General features: G+C 42.5%; 2 protein-coding genes across 4 annotated transcripts in view; both read right to left on the bottom strand.

Annotated features, from left to right (window-relative positions):
* Window positions 1–19,243, bottom strand: part of IGSF3 (immunoglobulin superfamily member 3) — a 494,096-nt gene that overhangs the window by 402,000 nt on the left and 72,853 nt on the right. The gene's annotated exons all lie outside the window — the stretch shown is intronic.
* Window positions 1–19,243, bottom strand: part of PTGFRN (prostaglandin F2 receptor inhibitor) — a 79,756-nt gene that overhangs the window by 49,398 nt on the left and 11,115 nt on the right. For both annotated transcript variants that reach the window (XM_081858461.1, XM_081858462.1), the window contains exons 2-3: window positions 1,926–2,303; window positions 904–1,323 (exon numbers count right to left, since the gene is read on the bottom strand). In XM_081858461.1, coding sequence (XP_081714587.1) covers window positions 904–1,323; window positions 1,926–2,303 — 798 coding nt within the window. The remainder of the gene's footprint in view (window positions 1–903; window positions 1,324–1,925; window positions 2,304–19,243) is intronic.

Genomic DNA, 19,243 nt, shown 5'->3' with positions numbered 1-19,243 from the left:
AATTAAGCCTCCCGGGGGGAAAAACACCTCACATGCCTACCTACTCCAACATAACAAGCATTATAACTTCAAGCACAGGGAAGATCAAGGGGGTCTCTCACCATCACAGAGATGTTGTTTCTCATAATGAATACACCTAAAGCCAAGACACACTCCCAAAGGAGTACAAATCAGATTTTACAAGCTAACTACTATGAAGAACTGAACCACATCTGAATGACTGTTGTGGCATTTTCAAATTCTCTGTGTGGTGATTAAAGGATTGCAAGTCCAGTATGAGCATACTTGCAAAAACATATAATTTCATTTTGCCGCCAAGAAGCCAACTTGCTTATTCTTCCTTCTCCAAAATTACCACTGTATACATTTTGCAGCCTGGCATGATCCTTCAAAGCACATGCATTGCACACAGGTATATTTAAACAAAGGAAGGGGAACAGTCATTTAAAGACTACTGTCTGGTAGCTAAGCTATTGGGGCGAAAGTTGCGAACTTAAAACAACTGTAGATTTAAATTCTCCTTTAGCCCTAGGCAATCTCCAAAGCCAGGTAACAAGACCTTTTACACAAATATCCTATACAAACTACTGAAAAAGAAAAGAGTCCTCTGTTATGAAGCCTAGGATTTAAATAGATTCCAAACACACCTATGCAGTAGGTATTCAAAGAAAATACAACTATCTAAGTTCTTATTTGCGGTGCCTTCACAACGCACCTAACACATGTACTGAGGAAAGTACACACTGTTGCTATGTTATATACTGTGCTGAGATACTTAAGGGGGAAGCCACTATGGCTTTACACCAAATGTTGGTGGCCTGCACATTCTGTCCCACAGCCACAATGGTGTTACAGCATAGATGCTGATACAGGCAACATCATTCCATGAATCTACATGCTCACCTGTTGGCTGCACCACAACATTTGCTATATCCACAGCCTTCTCTTGGATCTTCTGCCATGAAGCATCTGCACCTTTAACCCATTCACTCACTCGACACCTATAGGCACCTTCATCTGTTGGAAGAGCTTGGGACACAGACAAGCGGTAAATGTCATTGGCCATGGCATCTAAACGCACATCTCCACTGATATAGCGCTCGTTATACTCTGAACCAGGCTGGAACTTGCCCTCATGCGTCAAGGAGAGAATTTCTTGCCAGGCAAACCCGTTTCTGAATTCCCAAGACACATGCAGATGTGTGTGTTCTGAAGAATTGGTGGACGCTGAGCAGCGCAACTGAAATGCATCTCCTTCCGATAAGTTCCAAGTAGATGTGGAGCGGGCTGTTGACCTACCAACGGTTAAGCCATCCGCAATCACTATTCGGAGAAAAGAAAGTTATCAAGCGTGTGGGTTATAATAAATGGCTTTACATAAAGCAGCAATGAAACAGAGTCAAGCTGTGGTAGATTGTCATGAAAGAGATGACTAATTATGCAGCATAATGAGTACGCTGAGCCAAAACAAATCACTCACATTGGAAAACATGAGCAAAAAAGTGTTTTCACACACCACACTTTCTCCCTTAACTCAATCAATTATTCAGCTTCAGAAAGACCTCCACCCACAATTACCTCTTCAAGTAAATCTATTAGCAGAGAAACTTCCCCTTCCAGTATGCTTTGTTTAGAAACAAATGTCAGCGAAGAAGGGTGGGGGAGACTGGAATATAACAGGAGCTATTCTGAGCACTTTGCTTTGTTTTATAAATTCAAGTGATCCTGTTGAGATAGTCACCAACCCACTGCTTCAATTAAGCAAACACAGGACAGTGCTGTGGACATGGGGCACTGTCTACCTTCAGGTTATACAAAAGTGTATTTGGCTAGATTGCATCTACTCCAGCCATTTCACATATTGCTTGCAAAATTACACTAAGACCCAATACCAATTGTAAATACCCCTCACCCTTTAGAAGTACCTTTGACTTCGACTACAGCATTGTAATTTCCCTGAACGACAGAATCTGTGCTGGGCGTTGTGCATCGGTACATCCCTTGGTCAGTGGGGCGGATGTTTCCAATCACGAGTTCCACAGAGTTGTTGCTGTTTCGCCTCAATGTGACCTCTTTACCGTCAACCCGATCTTTATACTCCTGAGACGTGAACCAAGGGTCCCAAGTACTCACTACTTGTACAAATCTAGAGTCCGGAGCAGAGATTCTAGAGAACTCCCAGTCAAAGTTCTGCTCGCTGGGTCCTTCATATTGACTAACGTTGCATGGAATCACCACCTCTGTGCTCTCAACTCGCACTAGAGGACCTGCAGGCACCTTCACAATACGCCCGTGGCAGGAAACTAGGGGGGAAAACAAAGGATTGTAAGTTAAAATTGCAAGAGAGAGAGAGGGGGGGGGTAATACACACACACACACACACACACACACACACACACACACACACACACATAAAGGGAGCCGTGGGGAGGCAGGAAAGTAAAAAGGACACTATTGTTTGCCCTTTAATTGATGGTATATTGGAATGTTTAAGGTGAAAATGTTTGTCAGTGAATTAGGAGAGTGCGCAGTGGGTTGAAATGGCGGAAGGCAAGATCAAATCCTTGTTTAGTTGTGAAATGCAATGGGTGGCCTTTGGGACATTGCTCCTCTTCACTACATCCATATTCGACTTGTCATTGGATGCCATCTGGGATTGTGAATACCGTCAGCCACAATTTAAGAATTCTTGTTCTTTCCACAAACATGATTTCCTTGATCCTCCCTTTCATCTGCACTATGTACAGCTCCGCTTTAGAAGAGTTAACAAAACTGAGTCAAGAATTTAAAAGAGTCCAATTACCACTTCATCTAGTTTGCAGATGAAATGGTGTGTCTTGTTTCAGAAACAGAAGTAATTTGAAATGAGCTGCCTGTCCATGACTGAAAAGAGAGACACCAATTCTGGTGATATTCTGCTGTCTGGATATTCTGAATGTTTTAACCATTTTGGTTAAAGAGGCATGTCACCAAGGGTTTGTTTCCTTTGCAGCATTTTAATGTTTTAGACATCTCTCATCAGTTAATGCTATTAACATTTTCATTGCTGTGATAAGTTGTGGACTTAAGTGATTATTTAATGTTAACAGAAGAGGAAGTTCAAAACTGCAACTTTGAATCAAATTACAAAGTATGCCTTGTGCTTTTCTTCTATAAATAGCAATCATAGAATTTCTCCTGCTTCTCTTTTATTCATAGTAAACAAAACATCCTGGAATCCTATAGATACAAAAGTATCATCTATCGAATTTCAGCAGTATTGCAATTTGAATCATTTCACAATGCTTGTGTTTTTGATGCATGATCATGTAAATATATATAAAAGATAACAGCATGGAGTGGGAGAGATCTCTGCCCCCTACAGCCCTTGAGCTTTCATCGTAAGAATGACACCCACATTTTGAGGTTTCAAATATTCCAAATGGAAGACACAAAAGAAATGCAACCCTTATTTCCCATCTCAGTGTTCACTGGTGTCAAGCATCTAGAGCTGCTGCTGGAGAGACAGGAAGCAAGACGACATACAGGGCACTAAGCATACCCTACATAATCCATTGTCTGCAGCCATGCCCCATGGCAGAACTGCATCTGTTTCTGACTGACAAAGACTCACAAGTTAGGGATTTACATCATGACAAGACGACCTGACTGATAACTCAGGAACAACCTACAGTGGTACCTCGAGTTACAAACACCTCAGGTTACAAACGCTTCAGGTAACTCCACTAACATGGAAGAGTTACCTCGAGTTGAGAACTTTGCCCCAGGATGAGAATGGAAATCGTGTGCCAGCGGCACAGCAGTAGCAAGAGGCCCCATTAGCGAAAGCACGCCTCAAGTTCAGAACAGTTTCAGGTTAAGAACAGACCTCCAGAACAAATTAAGTTCCTAACTAGAGGTACCACTGTATTACAGGACAGCCCTGGAAGAGAAAGTGACAGAGCCATTTGTTGTCCATCTAAATCACCCCAATGTATCAATGATCAACAGCTTATCCTGGGTAATTATATCTTCTTCACCCAGGCCTTTGGTGGTAGGGAAGCATTTTCTTAGAGACAGCCCCCACCCCATCCTAAAACAGCTGCTTCCCAGCTACAATAGACACAAATATAGGGATCAGACCCTGGAGCAAGCACAGATATGTCCACATATCTACTCAGGCAACACTATTACTGGACCTAATAATGTCAGCCACGACATGATCTTTCACATACAAGATGTGTACAGTGTGAAAAATGCTAAGCCGCTGTTCTAAGAATGAAATAGTGTAAATAATTCTCTAGTTGTAAATTAACGCTGCATAGTGGCAAGTTTTGAGGCCCAGTTTAGGAAGTATATGAAGTAGCATAAACAGGAAACTCAATTTAAAATCAATGATAATTAGCCTTATATCTTGCTGATTTAAATCACTTTGGTCTGAATCAATTCACCCTGCACAGAAGAACACTGAGCCTCGTTAAATATGTTAGCTGCTCCTCACAATTCCTAAGTGTTTCAGTCAGCCATGTGGAAAGCCAAAACCTCTTCTACCTTGCAGTGGGCTTGTTTTGAAGCCCAAAAATCTCCAAGAGCTACAAATGGGCTTTGGTAGGATCTCTCATTTCCTAAGAATGCTAAGCAAGCACTGCTTTTATTTGCAGCTCAAGACTTTCCATAAAAGGAATAACCATTTCAGCTGCAGAGATGCTTCAATTTCAGCCTCCAAACAAAATCACTTTAAGGATGTCTAATCCCACATTGTCATGTGCGTGCTTGGTTTCTTGCAGGACTGTCACAGTAGCACCCCAAAATGCTGCAACAGCTCAACAGCAATTCTCAATACCACAACTGCCTTAAACATAGACACAGTTTCCCTAGACAATTAGGGCTGGGGAAAGCCGTAGGATAAAGGTGTGGAAGCCAGTATTACATCAGCTTTCTTCACCCAGGAAAGCAAGCTGACAGCTGAGGAGGAAGCGTTTCAGCAGCCTTCAAGGAAGGCAGGGTGGGTCTGGGAAGGCCCATGGCAGCACATGAATGGACAAGATGGCAACTACTGTCACCACCTGGAGTGGACCGAATTAACTTTACTCTCCCTGATTACTTCACAATACTGTGGTTAGCACACGAGTCCTTTATTCACTGTCTCCTGTTTCCTTTTCTTTCCCTTTTGCCATCCCCCCACCCTTCTCCTTGAGTGTGTGGTTTCCATGTCTGTGCTTCCTTTGAGTGTGTGGCTCCTTTGGCTGTTTTATTGGTGGCAGTTAGCTGAGAGGCAGCAGCCTAAACCAGCTCCTGACTCCTCAGCACTTCCATTGAGCAGCCATGGTTCTGGCCCACTCCCTGGTACTTCCAATAGTAGAGCTGACCGTGCAGTTACCTATCCCTGCCTGCTCAGTCTCACAGCAAGCTCAGCAGCGGACAGTGGTCTTTCGTTTGCCCCCAACATGCTGCCATGCTAAGCGGCAGCTGTCAGCAACTCTAGCCGTCTTGTAGCCTTGTCACCAACCAGCAGCCCTTTCCAGAACCCTTTCATTCTCTCACCTTGTCCTACCCACCCCTCCCTCTCAGACATCTGCAGCAGGCCATTTTGGGCCAGACCTTAGGAGCTGCCACTACTGCTACTGCCCCACTTCCCTCCCCCTCACTCCTTTCCCATTATCCCCAAGATGGACCAGGTTGGGCAGGGAGAGATGAAAGAATGGGGGAGAGAAAGAGGTCCCCACGGGAGGTCACCCCCACCCTGTTCAGTCCCACTTCCTGTATTCTTAAGAAAACAACCTACAAATCCCAGGAGTCTGCCATTTCCTTATTTGCCTCAGGTGAGAAAATGTATTTGGCTGGCCCTGACTCTAAGGCATCCCCAACCTGCGGCCCTCCAGATGTTTTGGCCTACAACTCCCATGATCCCTAGCTAACAAGACCAGTGGTCAGGGATGATGGGAATTGTAGTCAAAAACTTCTGGAGGGCTGAAGGTTGGGGATGCCTGCCCTAAGAGAACTTCCTGGGCCAGAGATGGGATGGCCCTCCAGATGTCTATGGACCACATCCCTGGCCATTGGTCATGGAGTCTATGAACAACTGAGAACAGCAGGTTCCCTATCCATGAGTTAAGCCCTGCTCAGTCACCAAGGTCCTCCTAAGCTCTGGCATGTTTCTATATATTTTCATTGTTCCCTTTGGCCCTGATTTGCTCTTCAGCCCAGACTCCTGTTTCCTTCCCAGCACCCAGCTCACATCAGACTGCTGCACCCTGGCCCTGAACCAAGGTTCTTTCTTTTACCCGGTATCCTTATAGATTGAAATGCAAGAGACTGAACTTGGGAGCTTCTACATAGAAAGGGTCTCTATATAAAATTATGAATGGTGTGGTGCCATCCAGTGAAACTGAACGGTGGGAGATTCAGGACAGGCCAAACAAATACTTGACAAAGTACACAGTTAGAATTATGGGATTTGCTTCCACAAGATGTAGCAATGGTGATCAACATGGATGGCTTTAAAAGGGGAGGAGACAGATTCATGGGCAACAAGACTATCAATGGACTGTAGTTATGATGGCTGTATATCATCTCCAGTATCAGAGGCAGCATGCTCCTGAAAGCCAGTTGCTATGAGAAATGAGTGGTAGGGGTCTATTGTATTCATGTGCTGCTTGTGGGTTTCCCTTAAGCATCTGGTTGGCCAATGTGGGAACATACTGCTGAACTAGATAGGACTTTTGTCTGGTCCAGCAGAGTTCATCTCGTGTTATTATTAAAGCATATGTTTTTACCAGTGAGCTATGGCCCCTTGCTGCCAATAATTATTTGACAGTGACAATAATTATTTCTCTCCATTCTATGAAGCATATGCTGCACAATCCATTCCTGTCGATAATGGCCTCTGTTTCACTGAACTGATTATTCCAGTGTTACCTCTGACAACTACGATTCAAGTCACATATGATCAGGATCCCATTCTGCAGGCCAACAGGAACATTAGCCAATATTAAAAGCAGGCACGCAACCCATGAGAGTTTTCTGTAACAGCCCAGCCAACCAATAAAACAGATTATTACATCATCTTCACCACAGCATTTCTTGTAATGCACTTTCCTCAGGGCATATCTAGCCAGACACAGAAATACATTTTGCAAGGACATTTATTTCTACTGTACATCTGCATAATGCAGCAGGGTTAATGCTGTGGGAACCAGAGATAACTTCACAGTTCATATGCCATAACATTTTTAACCTTGGTGATGTAATAATCCCAAGTACTTTGCATGTGATTAAATAGAAATCTAATGATACAAACTGCTAAAAGGGGAACATTTTAACTTTGAAAAAAGTAGAACGGGTACAAATAAGGCAGGGGAGGAGATTCAGGGTTTTGGAGGATTTGCTGAGTACCACACATCAATAATTTTAGTCTCCAATTTGAGCCACACAAGCATCTCAGACAACTATAGCATTAAACTATAGCATTAAAACAACTATAGGGAAGCTGACAGGAAAGTCCAGATTTCACCTATCAGCCATCCTTTAGCTGACACTGTCCTCATAAAACCCATTCAGTCAAGTGTGTTCTCACTAGTAAAGAATCTAGCTGCTTGCCGACAGCTTCCACCAAATCAACATTTAGTGCAGAGATGTTCAATGTTGAGGCTAAGGAGAAAGATTCACACACACAAATACACACACACCCTACCACAACCAGATAACCAGGCACAATCCAGATATTCTGGGGTTGACAATAGTTTTTTTAAAAAACAACAACAATCAAGTTATTACAGAAAAACGTAGTGTTCCGTGGTTCTCACAGAAGATGCTCACATTTCTAACAAACAGGAAGTTTCATTTTTCTTTGGGCTGCAGATTGTAGTTGCTCATCCCCAAAACAGCAACATTCCAAAATGGAGACATCAAAGGAATTATTTCTAACAAGGCCTGCATATTTATACTAGGATTAGCAGTTCTGCTCAAGCTACCATCCTTGCAAAGGTCAGTAAGGCTCTCTTCTATGTCAACTAAAGCACTGAATCTTGAAGCACTTGGTGAGAAGGGGGAAGGCAAAAGGTTATTCTGCCTTCAAAAGGAACAGAGGAGGAAAAGAACACTGCTTATAAGAATTTTCTGAAGGGTTTTAAGAAAATTGAATCTGGCATAAGAAAAGGAATTAGCTGCTGTCTATAAATGATTCAAACCTTCAGGGTTCTGTCTGATTTAACTCAGATTTATCCACAGTACTAACAAAACAACTTCAGGTATTTTACACAGCCAATATACTATGTTGCAGAGTCTGATTAAGTCAAAGACAACATCCCCGCCCCTGCTTCCTTTTCCCTCCTGTCACCTATGCCCCCCACTTTAAAAAAAAACACCCCGGAACAAAATGTGAACCATTATTGCAAAATTTGTTGAACCTGAATACCAATGCCCCAATACGTAAAGCACACACATTAATTATAAAAGCTACGGTACTTCTTCAGAATAAGGGTTCAGTTAAAGTGATAGTGGTACATACACTGGCACAAACACAATTTTATAAATAAGCATCCAGTTTGTTTTAAAAGCATATTATACTATAACATGAAAAATAAAATACGAACTGATTCCCCCCCCCCCCCGCCATGACCCACTTAATAAGCCTGAGGGCCACACATATTGCCTTCCCCTGCATTAGTGATTTTTATCCTTCCCAACTCTGGATATTTTAAAGCAGCAACACATTCTAAGGTTTGCATAAAAATCTCCATACAGGTTATGGGGTGTTCATTTTTCTGTTGCTGAGTGAGCTCTGTTCCCCTCAATTGTATTCCCTCAAAAGCACACATATACTGCCTTCTACCTATACTATCTACCTCCCCCGTCACTGAGCCAAGTGGACTATCCACTTTTGTGGTTTCCCCCCAAATGCATCGTAGGTTCATCTGCTCAAGCGTTTGTTCAGCAGGGCTTTGGGGTTTTTTAAGCCCCCTTTTAACCTTTTTTTAAACCCAGGGCCTGTAAAGGGGAGAGATGTTTTCTGCCGCTTGTGTGACATGGGAGGCAAATTCTGTATGGGGGGGAGCGAGGTTGACTATAATGATACAAGGTGATGCAGGAGCTCCTCAAGGTCACCCTCCTTTTATGAAAAGCAGAGGCAGTGGCAGAAATGCAATCAACAGCTGCATTCTACCCTCAAGAATCTCTGATTAGGAACAATGCTATATCAAAGGGGCATTGTTGGGGGGAAATGATGGTTGCCCCCATGGGCTAACTACCTCCCAATAATGCCAGTATTCAGCAGTGGCATTCAGACACACACATACACATACACATACACACACACACACACACACACACACACTTTCTGAAAGAGTCTAGACCAAATACTCAGCCCAACTCTTATTAAAAACTGCTTTGAGGCATCTCCATGACTGATGCAAAGGGTTGGCTAATCAGTGCTTTGCAAATCCTGCTCCTGCTGAAAGCAAGAACAGTCTGCAATGTGGGGGGTTGGGGGGAAGGGTGCATATATGAGCAAGATGCATCAAGTATCGTTCCAAAGCAGGCTCACTGCTAAAGTTATATACATCTGTATACACCTTAAAATGCATGCACTCACCTGGCCACCCACTGCTTCCAAGATACAACGATGGCTACTAACCAAGAATCTGAACACGATGCATTTTGTATTTAAATTACAACCCTCCATTTCATTTTGTTATAGCATGTTTTCATAATAGCCTCCTCTGTACCAATTATCTAGAGTACATTGCTTTCTTGTGCTCATAATTTTTAAGCCATGCTATCTATCCTTTAGGTCATTTGCAAATATGATAAAAGCCAATGTCTTATGCTCTTCCATCATGGTGAAAATAAATTCGGAAAAAACTTTCTGACAGTAAAAGCTGTTCGGCAGTGGAACAGACTTCCACAAGAGGTGGTAGACTCTCCTCTCCTTCCTTGGAGGTTTTTAAACAGAGGTTGGATGGCCGTCTGCCGTGGGTGCTTTAGCTGAGATTCCTGCACTGAAGGTTGGACCAGATAACCCTTGGATCCTTTCCAACTCTGAGATTCTATGATTCTATATGAAAGGCACTATGGCTACAACTGGCTTCTTTGGGGCCAAATGAAAAATACCTTCAGTAGGACCCTATATATGTTTATTCAGATGCAAGTTTCGTTTGACCCTACTCCCACATAAGTATAGGATAGCAGTCTTACATTACTTTTCTCAGTAATTTTCAACTTCACCCCACTAACCGTTCCCAGCACTTCATTTAGATACTCCCCAGAGATTTGTTTTCCATGTCCTTCTGATATTTCACAATGCACAGTTTTCTGTGTACTTCTGTGCATGGTACCATATTCATAGATGATTATTTAGACTACTTGTTTTGTTATCTGTCACAATGCATTTCTTAACAACACCAGAGCAGGTGGCTCCTTCTTCAGTAAGTTGCGATCAAAAATTGCACTGCCACGAATATCCGAAAACACACAATTTAGATGTGAACTTGTACGCATAGTGCTAACATGTGCACATGGAGGAAACAGTGGACCCCGGTGTGTCAAAAGCACATGCAAAGCGATGTGATAAACTCAAATGTAATTCATCAGCTCTTCTGTGGCATTGCAATCCTGTTTCTAAACTTGTTAAGAACTGACCTCAGCAATTATTTCCCACCAACCTTCCCCACAAATGAAAGAAGAAGAAAAAGCTTATGAACACTACTATTTAGAGTTATAAAACTGCTGAATATAGTGGGGTTATCCCTACGGTACCATTTATGAAGAGAATCTATCCAATAACAACCTTTACCATATACTGTGCTTGCAGTCGGACAAAAGCATGTAGAATGGCTGGAAGTCAGAACAGAATTTCAGAGAGTCAAAATTCTACTAGCTATTTGAAATACGATTGCATAAACCTACTTTAAGGAAGTATGCCTTGCCCTAACCCCACAGATTCCTCCCACTTTAGATTTTTAATCCCTTCTTTTTGGCAGACCATTACAGCATGTGGCACAGTGTCTATCCTTAAAAACGGCCATACTCTTTCCTTGCAATGGCGTTCAGATTGCCTTGTCCAGCACAGAAATCTGCCATCTTGCTAGGCGCTGTGCAGCAAAAGCAGTACAAGCTCCGTTAGAAGGGCCCAAACTGGAATCTTTATGGCTAAGCTATAATCAGCCTAGAAGTGGTTAAATGCCATGCTCCAAATGTCACTTGCATACAATACAGTTTTGCTGCAGTCTTCAAGCAGGATTTTATATCCCAGAAGATCTAAAGAATTACTATCCCATGGTATTTGGGAAAGGTGAACAAGAGAAGCCATCTGAGATACGCATGCATTGCTCGTCCCTTGTCGACTGACTTTTCTTTTAATGGATAATGCAAAGTGCTTATCAAAGGAATTAGCCTGGGTATAATTGCTTAAAACCTATTATCTCCATCAGGCTGAAATAAAGCATATTGCATCTTAAGCAAAGCCTCAGAAATGTGATCAGATGCTAATAGTGCTAGATTCTGCTAATCCAAGTACAACTTCAATTAAGAAAAAACAGATTCCCCACTCTACCCATCCCTAATCATGTTCCACCACCAGGATAAGTTTTGGTTATTCAAACATGTTCAAAGCCCTTGCGAAGAGTGTGCTTTTCTCAGCATCCATCCTTGCAATATGGAGATAATTACCAGGGGACTTTACTAGACTGTTGCATGGCTTGAATACATAATGGGTGATGTTGGATTGTGGCATCCCACTTGCACAAATGTGACTTTCCCCTCATATCCCCCTAGTAAAGGTAAAGGGAACCCTGACCATTAGGTCCAGTCACGGACGACTCTGGGGTTGCGGCACTCATCTCACTTTACTGGCCGAGGGAGCCGGTGTACAGCTTCCGGGTCATGTGGCCAGCATGACTAAGCCGCTTCTGGCAAACCAGAGCAGTGCACGGAAATGCCGTTTACCTTCCTGCTGGAGTGGTATCTATTTATCTACTTGCACTTTGATGTGCTTTCGAACTGCTAGGTTGGCAGGAGCAGGGACCAAACAACGGGAGCTCATCCCGTCGTGGGGATTCGAACCGCCGACCTGATCGGCAAGCCCTAGGCTCTGTGGTTTAGACCACAGCGCCACCCGCGTCCCCATGCCCCCCTACATACCCCTAAAATATACTATGGTGAGTTGATGGGACTGCAGATGCTATATCACTGGCTAATATGCATGAACATTTACCAGAATATCTAGAATTAGTGTAACTTGTAATAACTTGTAACTATGTTTAGCTCCTCCTTTGGTTTCCAAAACTGATCATGCAAAACTAGTAAGAGAAAGAAGAGCTCTTCTCTAATCATGTCACGTGTATGATTCTTCCTTGCCAAGGGTAACAAGCTTGCTCTCAACATCTAGAGATAAATGTGCTTTAAAAGTGCCACTTGGTGATGAAGGACCTGAAACAGACTCCCTGTGACCTAATAGCAAATTGGCTCATTGCAGGGCCAGCAAAAAGTTACTTGAGTGGGGGGGAATCCACTGTGTAGAATCAGTAGTAGTTTGCCTCCCTAGTTCCCTTCTAGAAAAGTGTGCTTTCCCAATAACTATTGTTAACTATGTTTAGCTCCTTCTTTGGTTTGCAAAACCGAACATGCAAAATAGTAAGAGGCGAGCCCTTCTCTAATCATCCCACGTGTATGATTCTTCCTTGCCAAGGACAGCAAGCTTGCTCTCAACGTCTAGAGATAAATGTGCTTTAAAAGTGCCACTTGGTGCTGAAGGACCTGAAATAGACTCCCCGAATTGGCTCATTGCAAGGCACTTCATAAAAAGCCAGCAAAAAATTACTCTGGGGAAAACAATCCACTGAGTAGAAAAAGCAGCAGTTTGCCTCCCTAGTTTCCTTAGATGTCATGGAAAGAGAGTGTTCAATAAGAGCTGTCATAAAAGCAAAAGAAATACCATGAAGTCAGAATTCAGTGCTTCTTCCAACTACTGTGCCCAGGTGACCAGCACAAAGTATACGCCTTATGAAGTTTGTGCCTTGTGTTCTTCAGTCACATCTGTAAGCCAGCAACAGGTCTCTTCACCCAACCAATATGGCATCCTTATTGTTCCCTGTTCTTTACTGCCACATTAACAAGGAAAACCTTGCTTATGTTGGCACAGGTTCCTGCTCTAGCTGGAGGCAGAGAAATGAACTAGAACAACAGTAGCCAACGTGGTGCCCATCAGAGGTTGCTAGACTATAACTCCCATCATCTGGAGAAGAGGAGGTTAAGGGGTGATATGATAGCCATTTTCAAATATATAAAAGGATGTCACATAGAGGAGGGAGAAAGGTTGTTTTCTGCTGCTCCAGAGAAGTGGACACGGAGCAATGGTTCTAAACTACAAGAAAGAAGATTCCACCTAAACATTAGGAAGAACTTCCTGACAGTAAGAGCAGTTCGACAGTGGAATTTGCTGCCAAGGAGTGTGGTGGAGTCTCCTTCTTTGGAGGTCTTTAAGCAGAGGCTTGACAACCATATGTCAGGAGTGATCTGATGGTGTTTCCTGCTTGGCAGGGAGTTGGACTCGATAGCCCTTGTCTCTTCCAACTCTATGATTCTATGATTCTATAATCTCTGACCATTAACCATGTTGGCAGAGGCTGAGCAAAGTTGGAGCCCAAGAACCTCTGGAGGGCCACAGGTTCCTCATCTCTTCCATCTTTTTGCTTGCTGGATATTTGCTGCTAATTCTGCAAGCATTTATTCTGCATTTGATATATCTCCTTGTTAAAGGTAGCAATATTCTAGTTCAGGGGCAGTCATCACAGGACTCTCTTAACGTTACTGGATTCCAGCTTCCACCAGCCCCAGCCTGCATGGTCAATAGTCAGGGATGCTGTCAGTCAGAGCTCTCCATGGATTTTCTAATCTCCAAGGCTGATTTATGGCAAGAACCTTCCTTCATTCTCTTATGCAGAGTCTTGAACTTGTGCTTGCACAAATTTAAAGACCTTTTTTCAGGGTCTAAGGGTCTATATTTTAAACTCTGAAGCTACATCTATTGATAGCATTATTCATTTTTAAAATTTATGTCCTATAAATTTTTCGTCAACGGGAACTCAAGGCAGATATCAAATAAACCTTAAAACATGGTCACATCAATGATAATTAACTCCAACTTTGGGGGGGGGGGGCAGAATCAGCACTCAATCAGGCCTGAATGCATTCCAGAACAAAAACTGCATAAATATGTTTAAGAAATAATGCACATAAGCACTGAGTTCGGGTGGTAGTGATCTTCCCAGTAAGATACTGATCTTGTGGAACTTCCCAATATTACAAAACTAATCAGGTTTAGCTTTGCATTATGCTCAAGTTGTGAAAGTACCCAGAAAGGATTTTTAATTCTTATGAATGAAGAATTTAAAAGGTCATCCTAGCCACAAGACCTATCAAATATTTAAGCTAGAATTTATAAGCTACTCACAACAGGCTATAGTCAGAATTTCTGGGATAGTTATCTAGACATAATGTCACATGCAGACTACAAGAAATCTGTTTGCAGTGATGAGTGTGATGACATCGTCTGATGAGGATGACAAGGTACCAGCTTCCCTTCATCAGGACAAGCAATTATTAGTATCTCCTTTCTATCTCTTTCTCATTGCCCTAATCTTGCTGTCTCTGAAACCTCATGCCAGCCCAAACTGCAGTCATTTGTATTCAAGATTTTTCTTCCTGGCGCACTTAGGTATCTTCCACTGCAATTTGCTTGGCTCTCTAGTGCTTACCTCATTACATATAAGACAATATCCCCACCTCTCTCAGTCTCTGTGATAGAAACGATTCAAGCTTATGGGCAAGGCTAAATGGGTTTGGGTTGCCTGTGCAATATGTAGAAATGGACCATCTTGCTATTCCCCCCCCCCCCCCGAACTGACACTTCAAGCCACAAACCCATTTTATTAACCGTCCACCATTTTGGGTAAATATATATTCTATATATGTTTGTATTGGCATTTGTTGGCATTTGCTAATTCCCACCAAGCCAGCAAAACAACGTTAGTATTTTTAAAGTAATTGAGTCCTTTTCTATTACTGTATGCGGTACATAATCACCTCCAAGTAACATCCAGGCAGGTCGTGTTTTTAATATTTAATATTCTCTTGGGAGATGCCCAGAGTGGCTGGGAAACCCAGCCAGATGGGCAGGGTATAAATACATTATTATCCCCCAAAGTAATACAGTGCTTCCGTGAACACGCACGTAAAAGATGGGTTCAGGCATACATGTGTAAACATGCAAGGAGATCCATTCATTATATTCACCTGTGAATAAGCCCCATTCAACTCAGCGAGGCCTACCTCTGAGTAGACATTTGTAAGATTGTGTTACAATCCATTTAAATAAAGCAGTCTATTCAAATAAGTCTTTGACAAAATGGAACAGAGGGATGAGATCAAATTAAACTTCTTTTACTTAAGAGACTCTGCTAAGCAAACTATAGTAACACATGCCAACCCTAAATTACAGTTCTCAGAAAATTGCTACTCTTCCATTTATGCTAATAAATGTCCCTAAAACTAATAAATAAGACCATTATCACAATACAAGCAAAGCAATATTTCAAACACTTTGTGAACAGGGACTACTTTCTTCTGACTCAGTCCTCAAGTGCCTGATCTCTGAAACTTTACGCAAGTTTTATTTCACAGAGAACAGATGGCCTGCACTTCTCAACAGCCGGGTCCATTTACAGCTCATCTCTCAAGTTGAGCCCACCATGCTACTTTCCACTAAGAAAATCTTAGTGCATTTACATGTCTAGGTGGAACAACAGAACTCAAATCAAGAGATTAACACTAAACTGCAGGCTTAATTCATTTTCCCATCTCTTCCAGGAGGTGCTACAGTGCTCGTTAAACTGCATCAAAAGTGAACAAAATGAACAAAGAATAAAGCAGAAGAGCAAAACAAGAACATTAAAATGCTAATAGAAATCAGCAGATTTATTTACACAGGGGGTGCATAATTCCTACCCCCCTCCATTTGGCAGTTATACAGTGTGAACACACCTAGTCATCTTGAGCTAAACAGCAGTGCTTCTAAGCTAAGAGCAAGAAAGCAGCTATAGGCCTGACCCTGCAAACAAAAGCCTCTGTACTACACCCCATATAGCCTGTGCTTTCATATAGAGTTGCCAGGTGTGTATCATTCTCATTATGCAGCTGCAGGGAGATCTGCTGTGCTGTCGTAAGGAAGGGCCATCCTTTGTTGGAAGAAGCTGCAACATTTTGAATGCATACTTCATCCGTGTGAGAAATATAGACACTGAATTTATACAGGATCATGCCAACAGAAGCTACCTTAGTACCAATGATTAATTGCCAACCCCCACTCCAACAGTAACACAATTTCCAATCAAAAATGCAAAATCACTGTTTTCCAAATGATTTGGGGAAAGATGTTATGAGCAAATATGCACAGCAAAGCCCTGGTACCTGCTTTTCTTTCTGTGCTTTTCTTAAAGAAAAGCAAATTGGGGAAGGGGTGAATTGAGCATCCTGTTTTCTCTGACCAATGTGCTAAAGTAAACATTAAGGGCAAACGTTATAAAAAAGAAAGGCAACCTTGAAGATTGGGATTTTGAGTGGCAATGGAGATCCTTAACCTTTTCCCTTTAACTGCTCCAAGTCCACCCCCATAATGCCACACATAGTTTTAACCCCACGTTTCAAAGGTGATTTTGAATTCCATGGAGTTAAAGCTGTATGGAAGAGATCGATTTGGAGCAGACCAACAATGAAGAGGGTGTTCACCTCCTCTGCCCCACCTCTTCTCTACTCAAGATCCCCACACTCAACACTGCTTACACTTCAACTGAAGGAAGAAAATATGACACAGACCAGGAGTCATCTAAGTGTTCCTAATCACTTGAACCCAATTGCATTAGAAAATGTGTGTTATGGGAAGCCAGCACACAATTTAAAATTAGCATCACACCTTTGCTGCTTCTGTCAGTTGCGATTCCCTGGAACCCACTCCCCCTTTTAAAACTCAAAATGAACTGATAAAAGCCACTTGTTTCACAGTTCTGCCAAGACTATCTAGGGAAGCGCTCCAGTTAATAATGGCAGACAGAGTTCAAACTGCAAGTCAAACTACAAGTCAAATCATAGTCAGGAAATGCAATTGTTTATCATGAGCTCCAACTGAAAGCCATGACAGACTTCTTTCTTTCTGAAGCTTAAAAAACTAGAGTCCTTTCTAAGAGTACTATATATAGACACAGAGGAGCTGTATGCCTGCAGTAAGCCACCCTTTATTTACTCAACCATATATTTAATTCACATAACCGTTTTCTGAAGCAAAACTGCACCATCAGCCAAATGAAACAAAAGATCCCATATAACGCAACACCAGAGTTAGTGTTCTGTAATTCCCTCCAATCACCCGCATGGTTCTTTGGAGTCGTGGCCTAACCACAACCTCTGCAACCACCTGATGATGCATGGCAAATTGCTTTTAAAACTGAGAGGAGGTTCAAAAGCAACTTGCAGTTAGAATTGAGGTCAGCTGTTTCAAGCCAAAAATCCCATTAAACTAGCCCAAACTCCTTGCCAGAGCTGAAGTAGCTGTTTTGACTGAAGCCATAGTTGTTACTGCTGGTATGCCGAGCAAAGTTAACCATGGCAATGCAGGATTTAGAGATGGGGAATCTGCCATTATGTGTCCTTCCCAGAAGCCCTTGGTGAAACCTGCACAGCACCTAAAGAGCCTCATTTGAATGTCTGCTACCTCCTCCCACACTCCGCTTTAAGACGTTTACAAGCCTCAGATAACTTGGACACCAGCCAATTTTTCTCTTCCCCTTGGACCATTAACCATCTGGCCTTATGCAGAGTTCTGGAGAACGCAAAAGCTTGTACCCCATTTTGTGATGTTGGTTAGCTGAATAAATGTATTGGCAAAATACAGAGAGAGAGGAAGGTTGCCTTTCCAGGACCTGGGGTAGAAAGAAGTTACACATACCCATCTGTGCATTTGGTTATTACCAAGAAGCAGAATTTCCTGCCTTTCCTGATATATTCCACTTCCTAAAAAGGAAAAAAAATTAGCTGAGAGCTACCCATTTTCTTCCTTTCCCCTTCCTATTCCCTCCCACTCAAATAGTGTTATTTACTTAGTAAGCAACTGACGTTATCTGGGAAATAGTACTACATCTGCCACCTGGGCCTGGCTTGAGATAAAAAGGTGTGTAGTAATCCTGCCCCTCTTGGCTCTTTGAATATTCTGATGGTGTTGGAGGAAATATGGGGGAGACAATGGATAAGGAAAAGGAGAGATCTTTGTAAACACCCCTTCTTCCATAATACAGTGGTACCTTGGTTCTTGAGCTTAATCCCTTCCGGGTGTCCATTCAACTCCTAAAACCGTTCAAGAACCAAGGCACAGCTTCCGATTGGCTGCAAGAACTTCCTGCACTCAAGTGGAAGCTGTGTCGGAAGTTCAGCTTCTGAAAAACGTTCACAAACCGGAACACTTACTTCCAGGTTTGCGGCGTCCGGAAGCCGATTTGTTCGGCAACTAAGCCGTTCGATAACCAAGGTACGACTGTACAAGGGGAGAAAAACACATCAATTTTGTTTCTTGGCTGAACTGCTTTAGAACCATGTACCAAAAGTGCAATGTCCTTGACACACGTACAACAGCAGTATCCCTCTGATGCTCTCTCCCCATTTTGCCCTTAGAGTGCTATCTGAAGCAGCTCTGCCAGCTCACACCTCACTGAGCTTAATGGGCCTTATGCCAGCCAAATGCTTAAGCATCCACTGTGCATAATACTTTGCTGTATCCAAGTGAGATATGCCTGCACTTGCCCCATCCCGTCCCTGCCATTACAGAAGTTTACAAAGCAAGCTATCATGAGCAAAACTGAAGTGAGAGCACACAACATTTGTCAACACTTGCTGCAATCTACCATTAAGTCAGATTACTGGAATACCAGCTTTCCTCTGTTACATGGATACAAACTGTAATATCGCCTTTCAAGTTGAATTGAGGAAAAAATGGTTTTAGGCACTCTAGACAGACTCAAGACTTGAAATTGGAATGCAATTCAGATTTTGAAACAGAGGTTGTAAATTCAAAATAAGACTCCAGAAACTCAGCACTATCTACTTGTTGACACTCTTAATAGTTTAAATGTTTAAAAAAACAGTTCTTTTCTTCCTCCATTAGCTTTCCCTACCCCCTTCTTCCTGTTTCCATTTAGACTGTAAGCTTGCAGGTACAGTTTTG

The sequence above is a fragment of the Podarcis erhardii genome (assembly GCF_964252035.2).
Source record: "Podarcis erhardii genome assembly, chromosome: 4".
In the NCBI taxonomy this organism is placed as follows: Eukaryota; Metazoa; Chordata; class Lepidosauria; order Squamata; family Lacertidae; genus Podarcis; species Podarcis erhardii.
This window is presented reverse-complemented; position numbering and strand designations above follow the sequence as displayed.